The sequence below is a fragment of the Podarcis bocagei genome (genome assembly GCF_964188305.1).
Source record: "Podarcis bocagei genome assembly, chromosome: 8".
NCBI classification, from domain to species: Eukaryota; Metazoa; Chordata; class Lepidosauria; order Squamata; family Lacertidae; genus Podarcis; species Podarcis bocagei.
This window is the reverse complement of record NC_138133.1, coordinates 83,347,770-83,364,797: the sequence shown is the minus strand read 5'-3', so window position 1 is coordinate 83,364,797 and position 17,028 is coordinate 83,347,770. Positions and strand designations below refer to the sequence as shown.

At 45.3% G+C, this 17,028-nt stretch overlaps 1 protein-coding gene across 3 annotated transcripts in view; it reads left to right on the top strand.

Annotated features, from left to right (window-relative positions):
* Positions 1–16,390, top strand: part of ZFAT (zinc finger and AT-hook domain containing) — an 81,831-nt gene extending 65,441 nt beyond the window's left edge. For all 3 annotated transcript variants that reach the window (XM_081204368.1, XM_081204370.1, XM_081204369.1), the window contains exons 13-16: positions 1,086–1,204; positions 1,879–1,996; positions 3,766–3,896; positions 14,834–16,390. In XM_081204368.1, coding sequence (XP_081060494.1) covers positions 1,086–1,204; positions 1,879–1,996; positions 3,766–3,896; positions 14,834–15,076 — 611 coding nt within the window. In that variant the 3' untranslated portion in view covers positions 15,077–16,390. The remainder of the gene's footprint in view (positions 1–1,085; positions 1,205–1,878; positions 1,997–3,765; positions 3,897–14,833) is intronic.
* Positions 16,391–17,028: the final 638 nt, after the last annotated feature.

The following is a 17,028-nucleotide window of genomic DNA, read 5'->3' as shown; positions in this document are numbered from 1 at the left end:
TTCAGTATTGAATCTTCTTCGGTATGTTCCTTGTCCCCTCACCCCATGCCCAGGGTCCTACAAAACAGCTCTGGAACTGTTTCCCAGGTTTTTCACCTTCATTGTTGTTCAGTGCTTGCTGCAAATGACCATTTCACTGTGCTGTTCCAGTAAGATACCATAAGATTTTGTGATTTATTTATTTAAAAAGGAGAGTTACCTTAGAATAGGGATGAATGGATCAGTGGCCACTGCTGCATTTCTTTTTTCTTTTTAAAATCTGCATAATAATCAAATGCCCATTTCTAAATGTAATTAATCCTAAAAGAGACATCGCATGCACATTTCAAGAGATATAGTTAAAAAAACTGCACTGCAAAATCAGAAAAAAATGCAAAGTCTGAATGGTTACTGTGCCCCCAAATCACTGTAGGTTGAGACGAGTGGGTCAGGTGTGCCCGTATCAGAATTCACAAATAAGGAATTCCTCAAGCACCCATAACTCAGGGCTATGTTTTGTTCTGCTGCTCAGTGCAAAGTAACATTTCCCACCATGCTGTGCATCCTCCCACCCTGATATTTCACAGCAAGATTTCAGGGCTTCTTCTGAATCAGGACAAAAAATAAATAAAATCAAGGAACAATTTATTTATTTTTTAGTATGTCCAAATTGCCAGAGATTTTGAGCACGGAAATAGGAAATAGATTAAAAACGAATTCTTAACTCTGTGTGTAGTAGATTCATTTTTCGTGTTTCTAGTTAAAAATTAGCAAAACAATTTGCGCGTGGGTGTGCGCATGCAGAATTCACGTGAAATACTCTGCTGCCAGAAAACAAAAAACCAAAAGTATTTTCAACATCAGTAGTAAAAACATAGTAGTTATATAACTGACAATGCATTGCTGTTTAAAGGTGCGTAAAATTTGCTTTGTGCAAATTGGAAAGCAATCGTCTATTAAACTTGATAAAGTTGCAACCTGGTAACCTGGCGTGCTGATTTCCTACTGGCATACTTATGGCTTAATTTATCAACGAGAGGCAAAGATTGTGCTGATGAAGATTATCTTGTTCTCCCCCCCCCCTTCCTTTTTTTCTTTTCCTTCAGGTGGTATTAAGTGTCCAGTTTGCAACTTCGTGTATGGTACAAAGTGGGAATTCAACAGACACCTCAAGAACAAACATAGACTCAGATTGGTCGAGTATGATGGGGAGACAAAGTGGGAGGTAAAGCCAAGCAGTGGCAGCTGGCCCTGAAATACCGGGTTTCTCTAGAAGGGTCAAGGTGGGGGATGTAATTCGAATCAAATGAGAATACGACGGCATAAACTGCCTTATGAGATGAAAAAAATGCACTGCCTCTTGCGCGGGCATGCAGAGATGTATGCTATCTGGCAAAAGGATCCTTTTCCCCCCATTGCCCTTTAAAGGTAAAGGTAAAGGACCCCTGACAGTTAAGTGCAGTTGCGAACGACACTGGGGTTGTGGTGCTCATCTCATTTTACTGGCCAAGGGAGCAGACGTTTGTCCACACTCAGTTTTTCCAGGTCATGTGGCCAGCATGACTAAGCTGCTTCTGGAGAAACCAGAGCAGCGCACGGAAACACAGTTTATCTTCCCGCCGGAGCAGTACCTATTTATCTACTTGCACTTTGACGTGCTTTCGAACTGCTAGGTTGGCGGGAGCAGGGACCGAGCAACGGGAGCTCACCCTGTCATGGGAATCCGAACTGCTGACCTTCTGATCGGCAAGTCCTAGGCTCTGTGGTTTAGACCACAGCACTACCCGCGTCCCTTGTCCCTCGTCAATACTTACACACTGCAATAGCTGTTTGGCATCTTTGTGATGTGCTTCTGCCAGCTAATTCCCTTTGATCACCGATCACTGGCTCTTTTTGCAGACCAAAGCAGAAATTCCTGAAGAAACGCAGTATCTCCATATCACGGAAGCTGAAGATATGCAAGGAACTCAGGCCGCAGTTGCTGCTCTACAGGACCTGCGATATACCTCGGAGAATGGTAAAACATTCTCTTTAAGGAGAAATGAATGTTTCGCAAAAGCAATGTATAAATGCTGAGCGTTCAAAACAAGTCCCCGTACATTAGCTCAGTAATCCTTGCGTGGTAATAATAATAATTATTATTATTTCCCCAGCCACTCTGGGCGGCTTCCAGAAAAATATTAAAATACAGTAATTCATGAAATGTTAAAAAAGCTTCCCTAAAAATATTAAAAGCTTCCCTAAAAACAGTACAAGTTGGAAATGTAGGTCTGAGAGTAACAACAAGAAAGAGCAGCTAACCTAGAGCCACCCAGAGAGATTCATGGTCAAGAGCAGTACATGTGAAAAGGATCTAGGAGTCTTGGTTGACCACAAACTTGACATGAGCCAACAGTGTGACGCGGCAGCTAAAAAAGCCAATGCAATTCTGGGCTGCATCAATAGGAGTATAGCATCTAGATCAAGGGAAGTAATAGTGCCACTGTATTCTGCTGTGGTCAGACCTCACCTGGAGTACTGTGTCCAGTTCTGGGCACCACAGTTCAAGAAGGACACTGACAAACTGGAACGTGTCCCAAGGAGGGCAACCAAAATGGTCAAAGGCCTGGAAACGATGCCTTATGAGGAACGGCTAAGGGAGCTGGGCATGTTTAGCCTGGAGAAGAGGAGGTTAAGGGGTGATAAGATAGCCATGTTCAAATATATAAAAGGATGTCACATAGAGGAGGGAGAAAGGATGTTTTCTGCTGCTCCAGAGAAGCGGACACGGAGCAATGGATCCAAACTACAAGAAAGAAGATTCCACCTAAACACTAGGAAGAACTTCCTGACAGTAAGAGCTGTTTGACAGTGGAATTTGCTGCCAAGGAGTGTGGTGGAGTCTCCTACTTTGGAGGTCTTTAAGCAGAGGCTTGACAACCATATGTCAGGAGTGCTCTGATGGTGTTTCCTGCTTGGCAGGGGGTTGGACTCGATGGCCCTTGTGGTCTCTTCCAACTCTATGATTCTATGATTCTATGGCATGTGAACTGATACTTCCAGCTCCAGTATTACACCAGCATCACGCTGTCAACAAAAGTGGCTTCACTAGCGAGCATATTGTTTTGTTTCATCAAAATTGCCAAGTCCGAAGCGACTCTGGGAAAGAAACGCATATTGGCTGCGACCTGATGCCACCAGCGCAGCTTCTTCCCAAATCCTGCAAAGACTTGAAGCAGTTGGGGACAGCACAGAAGCGGGTTGCTTCTGTTCTAACATTGAAAAGAAACTAGCAGAGCAGTCTGAACCCCACTAATGCCTGGTGAAGAGGGTAAGGTGGGGTTGGGGGGGGCAGACAAAAGCTCGCTTCAGGCGATGTCAGCCTATAGCTGCCAGGCTTGGGCCCAATGCCGTCAGGTGATAGCAGTGCAGCCCGTTCAATCGGATTTGACAACTTACTAAGGTCACCAAAGGTAAATGGAACAAAAGAGACTCTTGGCACCTTGGAGACTGACCAGTTTATTAGGGCGTAAGCTCTTATTCCTCCAAAGCAAACTCAGTGCCGCCAGCGGGGCTTGCTTCTAAGCATGGTGAGGGGAGAAGATAGGATTCTGTAAGGAACTAGGGAAGAATGTGAAGAGGGATTTGAACGAGGGGTGAGCGGGGTAAGTTCTCGCTGCAATGGCATGGTGGGATGTGCAGCGGCGGAAACATAAGCAAAAGGAGATGAGTTTGAACAGAAAATTGGCAAGTTTGTGTCACTGTTAACGCCGTCCTGGTTCTCATATTGACATTCTCTCCGATTAGGGGGACGACTTGACCCCACGGCTGTGAACATCCTGCAACAGATCATAGAGTTGGGCTCGGAGCCCCACGACGCAGCTGCTGTCGCCTCTGTCGTTGCCATGGCCCCAGGAACTGTTACTGTCGTGAAACAGGTCAAAGCATTTTCCTTTCCTCTGTGTGTGTGTGTGTGTGTGTGTGTGTGCGCGTGCGTGCGCGTGCATTAGACAGAAGGAGTGATACTTCTGGCTATTTGTTTTATGAATATAAACAGTTAATATTTATAAGCTATTTGAGACCACATTTGTTTAGCTAGACAGCTCAATACTGGGCCGTCCTTGCAGCACCACCTTGAACCACATTTGTTTCTGGATTTGGCATTACGGAATGTGTGAATTCTCTGCCTGAAACCGAATGTAATCAACTTCATTATTCCTGTATATAAAGTTGTGGGGGAGATAAAGGGCTGGTTTCGATAGATGACATCAAAATACTTATTGCAAGCCTATTATGTTAATGCATTGAGCAACTGGCAGCTCGTGTGAGCATGCAATCTTTTCCCGGGACGGTTCCAGGTCAGGATGGAGGCATTCGCTGCATTCAAAGTCCTTGCATGTTGCAGGTGGGGGAAAGCTTGGAGCATCATTCTCTCACACACATTTTGGCATTCTTATGTACAGGAGTGGTTTTGACACGGGGCCGCACTCTCAAACTTGCAATCCCCCACAAGAAAACTGAGGTGATTGCAGTCTCATGAAACCATGTGCCATTTGCCTCCTGGCTTGCTTGGTTCAGAGTAGCTACATTGCTTCCAGAGATAGGCTTCCACATTGTGGTGAAAGTGGCTGTTTAAATTGGCCTCTAGGCAAGAGAGTTGAGAAAATTGACCTGCATTCTGTTCCACTTCTGAGCTTTATCCTGTAATGAGGTAGCAATCTGCAAGCTATTGGAAGCAGTGAGGTTGCAGAGGTTCTGCTGGGGACTTATTTGATCTGTAGGATTTTGTTAGAGTCAAGAAGAAGAAAAATGGCTTTCTAATGGAAGTATGAGGTTTCCTTCTCATCCCCTTTTTATAATGAGGGCTTTCATTATTCATAAAGAACCTTAAGATCGTGGTTTGCTAATAACACATTTCAATAAAATTGTATGTTTTCAAATACTTGCATAAGGCATTGAGTCCTTGTTATATACTGTTAGCTTTTATTCTATGTAGACACCCTGTGAGATAAATTCTTGTGTTAATTTCTGAATGACTTCCTTTGTTTCGAATCTTTGTGTTGGTGGCATCATGCTAATCATTTTTGTGTTTAAAAAATGGGATAGAAGCATATGATAAAGCAAATATATTTATATATGCAGAAGATCAAGGGGGGGGGATTCATATTCCAGGGAGTCCTTATCAAATGTTGAGAAGCTAGACTAGTATAAAGCTCAAGGATTGCTGAAAGGCCTGAGCCATAATCCTGTGGCACCTCAGAGCTACGGTGTAGTGTGATCTCTCTCCCTCCCCCCCAGCCCCTTCGGTTTCAGTCCAACTGCTGAGCAACAAGCATTGATTCTGTGACAGATGAAAATAGCTACACTCTAAATACTCTTGGCATGATCTTCCTCTTATTTTTATGTTTTATTTTATGTTTTATTTTTATGTTTATGTTTAGTCCTCACCTTTGGCAGTGCTCTCATTGTATATTCCTTGTGTTGGCTGGGGCACCAGTTCTAGCAGCCACTGCAAGCAGCACGAGGCTCCCCTTTTCAAAGAGCTGGGGTGTCTGGCCTACCTCACACTATAAGCCTAGCAGTTCGAAAGCACACCAGTGCAAGTAGATAAATAGGTACCACTGCGGCGGGAAGGTAAACAGCATTTCTGTGCACTCTGGCATTCATTATGGTGTCCCGTTGCGCCAGAAGCAGTTTAGTCATGATGCCCACATTACCCAGAAAAGCTGCCACGTACAAAGGCAGGCTCCCTCAGCCTGAAGCGAGATGAGTGCCGTACCCCATAGTCGAACTTAACCGTCCAGGAGTCCTTTACCTTTTACACTTTAATAACTGAGCAGCAATGGTACAGGGTTTCAAGTGGGTCAGAACCATTTGCAAAATTTGCATGGCTGCTTCTGCTTCTTCCCACTCCTCACCTCTTCCTTGTAGTCTCCTTTGTATTCCACCGTGTCCCCCAGGGTGTCCCTGCTCAGTAGAAGTAATGATTCGGGGAATCGGTTTGGCAGCCCGAGACAACCAAACTAGCTGAGGACTTGGACAATTCATTGGCTAGCCCTGTGGAATCTCAATTAAGTTGAGCGAAATAAACGCCCCAACTATTCTTTGTTGCTTGATCCCCAGCTATCTGAAATACGTTGTTGAAACGTGAGCAGGTACATCTAGTCGTAAGGGGCTATGTGTAAGAAACCAAAAAATGGTGTCTAGGTTCCACCATCACACATTTTTAAATCAGTGTCATAAATGTAACACAGAAGACAGGAGGCTGCTTCGTTCAGGTGTCATATTGTAAAATCATCATTAACCATGCTAGATCTTGACATATATACCTGTATACCGGAAGGAGCGTCTCCACCCCCATCATTCTGCCCGGAAGCTGAGGTCCAGTGCCAAGGGCCTTCTGGCGGTTCCCTCACTGCGAGAAACAAAGCTGCAGGGAACCAGGCAGAGGGCCTTCTTGGTAGTGGCGCCCGCCCTGTGGAAAGCCCTCCCATCAGATGTCAAAGAGATAAACAACTACCTGACATTTAGAAAACATCTGAAGGCAGCCCTGTTCAGGGAAGTGTTTAATGTGTGACATTTTGATGTATTTTCATTCTTTGTTGGAAGCCGCCCAGAGTGGCTGGGGAAACCCAGCCAGATGGGCGGGGTACAAATAATAAATTATTATTATTGACATATGTAAAAGTTAGATACATCCTAGAGCTATAGAACGTGCATACAGGGGCACCTAAAATGAACCAGAGGATGGACCATCTTTCTTGTAGATTGATTATATATATATATATATATATATATATATATATATATATATATATATGTAGGTTTTGGTGTCTTCGGGTGTCTTCCCGTGTAAGAGTTGGGGTGTCTAGGCGACGTTTCGACGAGGTCTCACTCGTCATCTTCAGGCTGGTGCTTTCGGCTTCTTGTTACTAGAACAGAGCAGGATCTCAGTGTTTGAGTTCCTATAAATACTGTTGAGGGGGTGTGGTGTATAGCCTCCAACGTTCTGGGCAGAGAGGAAGTTCCTAGGTTATATATATGCTTTCGTAGATTTTCACGGGTACAGGAATGTAGGTTTTGGTGTCTTCGGGTGTCTTCCCGTGTAAGAGTTGGGGTGTCTAGGCGACGTTTCGACGAGGTCTCACTCGTCATCTTCAGGCTGGTGCTTTCGGCTTCTTGTTACTAGAACAGAGCAGGATCTCAGTGTTTGAGTTCCTATAAATACTGTTGAGGGGGTGTGGTGTATAGCCTCCAACGTTCTGGGCAGAGAGGAAGTTCCTAGGTTAATGTGCATTTTCTTCTTTTGTTCATTAATTACTTGAGGGATATCCAAGCCAGAGCACAACTAAGTGCAGTACAGCCATCTTCTCAGAAAAACTCTTTACAAGGTCAAGAGGTCAAGACACGAAAGCTTTAGCAACTAATCCACACCTAATGACCCTCCTAAGTGGTACTCAGAATATCACTCAAGTAATCACTCTAGATATCCCTCAAGTAATTAATGAACAAAAGAAGAAAATGCACAGGGCACAAAACCACAGCTCGCCCCTATACACGAAGCCAAGCCAGAGCACAACTAAGTGCAGTACAGCCATCTTCTCAGAAAAACTCTTTACAAGGTCAAGAGGTCAAGACACGAAAGCTTTAGCAACTAATCCACACCTAATGACCCTCCTAAGTGGTACTCAGAATATCACTCAAGTAATCACTCAAGATATCCCTCAAGTAATTAATGAACAAAAGAAGAAAATGCACATTAACCTAGGAACTTCCTCTCTGCCCAGAACGTTGGAGGCTATACACCACACCCCCTCAACAGTATTTATAGGAACTCAAACACTGAGATCCTGCTCTGTTCTAGTAACAAGAAGCCGAAAGCACCAGCCTGAAGATGACGAGTGAGACCTCGTCGAAACGTCGCCTAGACACCCCAACTCTTACACGGGAAGACACCCGAAGACACCAAAACCTACATATATATATATATATATATATATATATATATATATATATTAGCAACTAATCCACACCTAATGACCCTCCTAAATGGTACTCAGATTATCACTCAAGAAATCTCTCAAGATATCCCTCAAGTAATTAATGAACAAAAGAAGAAAAGGCACACTAACCTGGGAACTTCCTCTCTGCCCAGAACGTTGGAGGCTATACACCACACCCCCTCAACAGTATTTATAGGAACTCAAACACTGAGATCCTGCTCTGTTCCAGTAACAAGAAGCCGAAAGCACCAGCCTGAAGATGACGAGTGAGACCTCGTCGAAACGTCGCCTAGACACCCCAACTCTTACACGGGAAGACACCCGAAGACACCAAAACCTGCATTCCTGTACCCGTGAAAATCTACGAAAGCATATATATATATATATATATATATATATATATATATATATATATGCAGGTTTTGGTGTCTTCGGGTGTCTTCCCGTGTAAGAGTTGGGGTGTCTAGGCGACGTTTCGACGAGGTCTCACTCGTCATCTTCAGGCTGGTGCTTTCGGCTTCTTGTTACTAGAACAGAGCAGGATCTCAGTGTTTGAGTTCCTATAAATACTGTTGAGGGGGTGTGGTGTATAGCCTCCAACGTTCTGGGCAGAGAGGAAGTTCCCAGGTTAGTGTGCCTTTTCTTCGTCGAAACGTCGCCTAGACACCCCAACTCTTACACGGGAAGACACCCGAAGACACCAAAACCTGCATTCCTGTACCCGTGAAAATCTACGAAAGCATATATATATATATATATATAGCAGGGGGAAAAGATTGAAAGTTTTTGGCATTCATCAGTCTTGAGAGCCAATGGAGTGTGTCTCCAGGGGTGAAGTCAATCTGCTGCATTGGCAACACTGAAGTGACCTCCCCGGGGTGCAAGCCTAGGCAGTGTGTATGGAGGTCCCCCTCTTGATCTGGCTGATGTGGCCCAAAGGAAAGCAGAGCAATGCGTTTGGCACCAGCTTGGCTGCAGGAGTTGCCAGAAGGAGGCATGCCAGGTGCCATCCAACCACCTTAGGGACTCCACTCTGGATTTGTGTAGGATTAGCCTTTTCTTCTCCTGAAGATATCCTGCAAAGCCTAGATGAGCTACCTTCCCAGGTGGACGAGCCTCACATGCCCCTCACTTCCCTATACAGTGGTACCTCAGGTTAAGAACTTAATTTGTTCTGGAGGTCTGTTCTTAACCTGAAGCTGTTCTTAAGCTGAAGCACCACTTTAGCTAATGGGGCCTCCCGCTGCCACCGCACCACCAGAGCATGATTTCTGTTCTCATCCTGAAGCAAAGTTCTTAACCCGAGGTATTATTTCTGGGTTAGCGGAGTCTGTAACCTAAAGCATCTGTAACCTGAAGCCTCTGTAACCCGAGGTACCACTGTACAGCACATCTTGAGGTTCTCTTTGGGCTCTGGGGTGGGACTTCTTGCGAGCCAGGTGGGATCTCCAGGGTGCTTCCCGTTTCTGGGTACCACTTCCAGGTAACCAGCACCACACGTGTGCGTGGTCACATACATGTGCATCAAGCTCTTGCCAGTAAGCAAGGAGGATGCTTCAGGTAGCAATTGAAAAGAATGTAGGTGCTGCCAGAAAAAAAAAAAATATGGAAGGGCATCTCCAGTTGGCTTGGAAGCTGCTGTTGTCTCATTAACTCCCTTATTAGAGGGATAAAGAAAAAAAAGCAATATTTTGGGAAAGATTCCCCCAGTAGATCAATCTAATAGGACCTAAGCAGAGGGCATGTAAGTGCTGAGCTGACATGAAGTGTGCCAACCTGAAAAACACAGCAATTTGTCATGCTAAGAGGATTATAGATAGATGTCCGAGAGAGAGAGAGAGGGAGAGAGAAGAAGAACAAGGAGCTCCACAAGTGAAAGCAGTTAATCATTTTTCCTGGAATGACAAAACCAATGAAAAACATCTGGATAAAGGCAGGTAGAGAGGCTGTTAACTTTCTTTATTGGCCATTTTCATTTCAGGAGAATATAAAATTGAATAAGCATTCCGTTTGTCACCCTTGCACCAAATGAGATTCTAGTTTCATTTCACTTTCGCGTCAGCGGCATTTTTATTTATCTTCCTCTCCTTGTTATTTATTTGCGCATCTCAGATGCATTTAAAATTATGTGCGGCTTTCAACGTAAACAAAGCCAATTTCGAATCCCATTCCGGCTACAATATACTTGCTTGCAGGTCTCGGTGAATGCTGGGCAGCGAGGCTTGTTGCCTTAGGAATAAACGTGTGCGGTGTTTGCAAACCTGTTTTGTGATACCACCTGGAAAACTAAACGGCCCCCTCCCCCTGCCATCTGAAAAGACGTTGAAATTCCATCACCAGTGACAAATCTCTTTGGATCCAAACACAGCAGTGAAATAGAGGTTTGCGTACCTATTTCAATGGCCATATATGTTTTCATTTGGCTACCTGTCTGGATCCAGCAGTATAAATTGTTATATATGTGTAATCTGTGCAGTTCTTAATGCTTGCCTTGGATAGCCCAGTACCTTGGTAGGCAGCTGACAGACTCCGTGAAGCCAGCTGAGATCCTCTGATTGACCCATTGATCCTCTGGTTTTCTCCCTCTACACACACACACACACACACACACTTCCAACTTTCCTTACAAGTGGTGCGCCAGGGAAACCTGCTCCCAGTTGCACCTTCTAGGGTTGCCATATTTTGAAGAGCAAAACAGAGGACACATTTGCCGACTTTTGACTATGGATCTCTATGACAGTGTTTCCCAACTGGTGTTCCGCGGCACACAAGTGTGCCATGAGACGTTGGCTGGTGTGCCGTGGGAGGGAGGCAGGCGAGTCGGGCAGTGAGAGGCGGCGGCGGCGAGGATCCGCGTCGAGCCGGGGGCGGCTCCGCGGTGGTGGTGCCGAGGTTTCTCTCTCCATTCTCCCCTCACACACACAGAGGATCAGCTGACAGGACCCAGCCAATGGGGCGGCGGCGGGGCAGCGCGTGCAAAAGGGAGGAGCGCGAGACAGCGGACGAGGAGGAGGCCGGCATGTCCGGGCAGCAGCAGCAACAACAGCAGCAGCAACTCCCGGCGATGGCTCCTCAAGCCCCGGGCAACCCTACTCCCTCACCGGCCTCGGCCGCCCTCCTGCTCCACCCGCCGCCGCCTCCCCCGCCGCCGGCCACCTCGGCCCCGCCGCCGCCCCCTCCTCTGCCCGCTATCGCCGCCACCACCACAACAGCCGCCGCCGCCTCAGCTGCCGCCGTCCCTCAGTCCCTCGCTTTGCTGCCTCCCCCCCCCCCACCCCCAAAGCTTGGAGGTTCCCCGGCAAGGGGGAGGGGAAAAAATTGAAAACTTTCACTTTCGTGCGTCCCTCCCGGCGTGACGCTGCACGCTGACGTCACGGGGCTGTAATGGTGGTGTGCCGCGAGATTTTTTTCATCAAACAAGTGTGCCTTTGCCCAAAAAAGGTTGGGAAACACTGCTCTATGACGACTCTCATCATGAAAAAGAGGACGTGTCCTGGAAAAAGAGGACATATGGCAACCCTACGGGTACATTCTGGTTATCTTTACTATCCTTTACTAATCTAAGCTATCTGCCAACCTCCCATTCCGACCACCCTTCTGAGTAATACCCCTCCCCACCTTCTCACTATATAGAAGGGTCTGGCAACTTCTGTTTCAGTGTATCTGAAGAAGTGTGCATGCACACGAAAGCTCATACCAAGAACTAACTTAGTTGGTCTTTAAGGTGCTACTGGAAGGAATTTTTTTATTTTTACTATCCTTGTTAATGTCCGCACTTCATATTAAAATGCAGCTTAAAACAAAGGATGGTTTGGGGCCAACGAGTTAAGGCATGCTGCTCAGAAGTTCCTGAAGTTCCCCGCTGCTGCCATGCCACAAAATAAGCCGGAGCGTGGCTTGCTGTTCCATTTGAACCCAAGCTCATCCTTCCCAGCCGGTAGAGCGCGAGACCCTTATTCTCAGGGCTGTAGGTTCGAGCCCAACATTGGGCAAAAGATTCTTGCAATGCAGGGAGTTGGACTAGATCAGGGGTAGGCAACCTAAGGCCCAGGGGCCAGATGCAGCCCAATCGCCTTCTCAATCCGGCCCAAGAACAGTCCGGGAATCAGCATGTTTTTACATGAGTAGAATATGTGCTTTTATTTAAAATGCATCTCTGGGTTATTTGTGGGGCATAGGAATTCATTCACCCCCCCCCCAAAAAAAATATATGGTCCACCACATGGTCTGAGGGACGGTGGACCAGCCCCCTGCTGACCCCTGGACTAGATGCTTCTCGTGATTCCTTCCAGCCCTGCAATTCTGGGGTTCTGTTATTCCCCTTCCCACAAGCAGTAAGTGAAAAACAAGAACTCGGTTCCCCCTTTGTTTGGAGACTGGGTTGAGGCAGCACAACAAGCTAGTTTTATCCGTGATGCATCAGGAGAGCAGCACCAACAGAATTTTTAAATAATAATAATAATAATAATAATAATAATAATAATAATAATAATAATTCTGCCTGGACACTGAGGTCCAGCTCTGAGGGCCTTCTGGCGGTTCCCTCACTGCGAGAAGCCAAGTTACAGGGAACCAGGCAGAGGGGCCTTTTCGGTGGTGGCACCTGCCCTGTGGAACGCCCTCCCATCAGATGTAAAAGAGAAAAATAACTACGATGCTTTTAGAAGACATCTGAAGGCAGCCCTGTTTAGGGAAGCTTTTAATGTTTAATAGCTTATTGTATTTTAGTTTTATGTTGGAAGCCGCCCAGAGTGGCTGGGGTATAAATAAAGAAAGAAAGAAAGAAAGAAAGAAAGAAAGAAAGAAAGAAAGAAAGAAAGAAAGAAAGAAAGAAAGTAATTGAGTGAGACTGCTAAGCTTGGCCCTATCACAAAGCTAACACGTCAATGATTGGTGTCTTCTGCCTCTTCTCCCAATGATCTTTATTTACTTGGGCTACCACATGCCTTTCTTTCACCCCATGGTCCAGCTAGTTCCCGGCTCTGTGCTGTTTCACAGTCTTATTAGAAACAGGGGGTCCAAAGGAAGAGTAAAGGGATGGTTGTTTTCAATAGAGTGTCTTCGCCTGCATGGCTTACCGGTTGCCGCCTGTCACTGCGAGGTGTTGCGTTGGGGTTTTTCACTAGAGCTCCAGCTCCTGTGTTGTCGTCTTTCCTCCTTCGAATGAAATTAAACAGAAACGAAACCTGAATAAAGTATATTCATTCTCCAAACAAAAGAAGAAGCCAGCCTAAATCAATTAAATGGCGCAGCCAGCTTGGCATATACTGATCAATGTACACATAAAATGTCCTTCTGTTGAGCACAGCTGCGTCATATAACAAACCTTTTGGCACAACGCAATTGCATTTTTTCTTTCCTCCAGGAAAAAAAAAAATGATGATGGCTCCCTTTCTTTTTGTTTTACCTCTCTCCCATGCTCATGCTTCATTGCTGTTACTATTACTATTTCAGAGAGCATACTTGCTGGAAATGAAGGGAGCCTTGGGCCATCTGATATTTCCATTACTGACCTGACGGGCATTAAGTGGATATAGTTTGCAGGTACTCTGCAAGTTGTATTTGGGGGAGAGTTGATCCCTTCCCCCAACCTTCCATTTTAAAAGACTGCGCATTGGCAATTTCAGATCTGTGAATGAAAATCCACAGTAAAGTGGGCTCAGACGTTCCGAGTTAACTCGTTTTTAATCCAAAATTGTCTGTTGAGAGAAAATTGTCCCTTTTTTTAAAACACCCAGGGAGTATGTTTCGTGTTTGAACCTGTGTGCTGTCGATTAAATGCAGTTCATTTTTGCTCCCCTTGGGAAAGTAGCCATTGGTCTGGGAGACCACATGGGGGGCAAAACTCCAGCTTGCCCCATGGGAGGAGGTGAACAGAGAAAGAGTTCCAACAGAACAAACGATAGTGACCAACCTCTGCATAAATTACATGCTCTGCTGTCCCCCTACAGTGGCTCACAGCAAAGATAACTATTGCAAGGCTGACCAACTTAGTGCCCACCACTCTGAATAAATATTTGCTGGAACAGAAGGTGTCAGGTGTTGAGGTGTGGTTATTAAAACACACTCACTTCAGCATGAATGTCTTCCTGGAATTGTACTTATTTCTCCAGATGGTGCAAATAACACAGTGGATAATGTGTTGGTGACTTTGTTTCAGATCCTTCCTCAGCCATGAACCTCATTAGGCGACTTTGGATCAGACATGTTCTCTCCTTCGGTCTTTCTCGTGGTCCTTCTGAGGATAATATGGTCCTTGGGTGGGCGGAATTAAAAATTGATGATAATGGTGACCAGTCCTTCTGGCAAGTGAGCCATGGTGCTGGGCTAATCTACGCTGTTGTTCAGATGCATCTCGGTATGGAATTGCTTCTAGTCCATTGAGTGGATATCAATGCGCTCATGTGCCTGTATTCCCCTTGTGGCACAGATTGGCTACCAACTGCTTAAACACATGGTCTGCAATTCAGCAAAGGGAAAGTGTGTAAGGAAAGCAAACTCCTCTGTCATCGCCTCGGCTCTGCTGTTCCCTTGCCAGCGATAAAACGCCTGTACATGCACTGAAACCCTTAAATTTTGGTTATGAATGCACATCCATTCGGTCTTTCAGTAGTTCAGTATTCCTGGGACTTTCTGCATGCAAAGCAGGGCTCTGCCACTGACCCACATCCCTTCCCTAGTGGGTCATCAGCTGTACGAGCTCATCTGTTATTTAACTGAAGCAAATACTGCAATCTCCTTTAGTACCAATAATTTATGAAATACGAGGCTCGGTCATTTATTCGCACCTAGGTTTCCTTGCTCTCGTTTTAGCAACCTTGCAGCCCCGCCCTCCAAAGAAACCCTTTGTAACGTCTCCCCTTTTCTCGCAGGTGACAGAAGAGGAGCAGTCAGCCAACCACACGGTGATGATTCAGGAAACATTGCAGCAAGCGTCCGTCGAGCTGGGCGAGCAACACCATTTGGTTGTCTCCTCCGACGAGGTGGAAGGGATCGGGACAGTGACAGTCTACACCCAGGGGGGAGAGGCCTCTGAACTTATTGTGTATGTGCAGGACATGCAGTCTGTGGAGGAGCAGGTGGAAGAGCAGGAGCAGCCTGGACAGAAAATCTAGATAAAATTCCCAAGGGAGACCAGCCTTCTGGTACCGCCCAACTGCTACATGCTTTGTTTTCCAATGTATATTTAATGTTGGGCAAGAACAGAACCTCCCGCAGCTGCTACTCTATCATATGTCTAGTCTTTGGCAGATGGCGCATGTGGTTGTTGACTGGACTGGTGGCTTCTTCTTTTTGCCAGGAAATGTTTTGGTACGTACTGAGCCATGCACAGCTTCCTTTCACATGGCGCTACTTCCCTGCTCGTAAGGAACGCCTGAAGGCGCAGCAAACAGATCCATGCAGATGGATGGTCATGACCACTACCTTCTGGGATAAAAGATACTTTTCCTAGAGCAAGAGGTGAACCAAAAAAAAAGCAAGAGGAGTCAATGGTAGTGGACAGCACTTGATAAACGCTAAAATGCGTGCCTGTTATGCACTTTAAGAAGACTGTAGACGGAAAAGGACAATTTTAGCAACCGCCCGGAAAGTTCAGATGTTAAGACCTGCCAAGCAACTGGCCCTGCAGTGAAGCTATTCAGAAGAACAGGCTTCATTGGGTTGGGTTCACTCAACATGCAGAAAATGTGGTGGTGTGAATCGGAGCCAGCTGTTCTTCAGTGCTCCTTTCTAAACGGTTTTTCTAAATGGTGTTCAGCATTTTAACCTCCCCAAAGACAGCTTTCCTTCTTTTTGTCACTGTGAATTGTTGAAGACCCGAGATCATTACCTGAAGAAATGTGTTCTCTTTTATCTTGTATCTTTTAATCTTTTAAACCGGGACTCTGTGCCAGTGAGCATGCCACATTTTTATTTGGATGGGATCTAATCTGACACGCGAGTGAAAAGATCCCACCTCTAAGGGTGTCTTTCAGATGCACAGTCCCTGCCGAAATGCAAGTGTTTTATGGTTGTGACATATTTTGGACACGTATATTGGAGATATATAGTGGATTTCTTCCCTTTTTTCTATCCGTGAAGCATTATTTCCTTGTCTCCCCCTTTCCTTTTTTTGCAAGCAATAGCAATAACTTCAGAAATATATATTTTAAAAAATCATAGCTTGGGCACAGTTTTTTAGATTAACACACCTGCTACAGGGTTATGTCTCATATAATATACAATGGATGCCATGTTGAAGCACTGAGAAGTAATACCAAGCCAAAAAATCTGTGGAAGCCACAGTGATAGAATGATATTTTGGGATCCTATTTCTCCCAGCCTGGCAAACGTTGAGCATTTTCTCCAAAACAAAAAGCACTAACTCTGCATCCTTGAGCTGCATTGAATCTTCTGTATTGATTAGACACAGGTGATCTATGGAAGTCTTTTTCACCAGTGCATCCTTTGTATTGTCATTCACACAAACTGTATTTTGGGGTGGCATCCAGAATGCGAGACCAAACTCTTTCTCATCTTTCTTTTTTTGTAATTTCAAACCCCCGTTCCTCAAATAAATATCAGACAAGGTGAAAATGTAAAACTCCCGTCACTTTTGAAGGATCACATTGATGTATATTCAGTGCAGTGTCCCAAACTGCATGTGGGGAAGATACTAGCTTCAGTTGAACCTACACATTTCTGCTGTAAGTCCATCTGCTACAGCTGCCTATGGCTCCAAACTTGGTTTTATGTCGCATCCCGCAAAGTAGCGATGGTTTAAATGGCATGGCAATGGATGCACACAAAACGGACAACAAGAAGTAAATAAGGATGAAATAGATATGGAAGAAGAGATGATGTAGCAACAGGACGAAGAGATGGACATATGCTTGTAACAGGAGTGGGAAACCTGATTTTTTTTTAAAAAAGAAATTGTATTAAATTACATTTGGATGGATTTGCAATAATTTGGAAAAACCAATAAATAATAATAAATAATAAAAAGACAATGGATGCACACCAAACAGAGAAATGACCTTTTAAAATTAGCTATCCTGTCTCCAGTAGGATGCTTGATACGAAG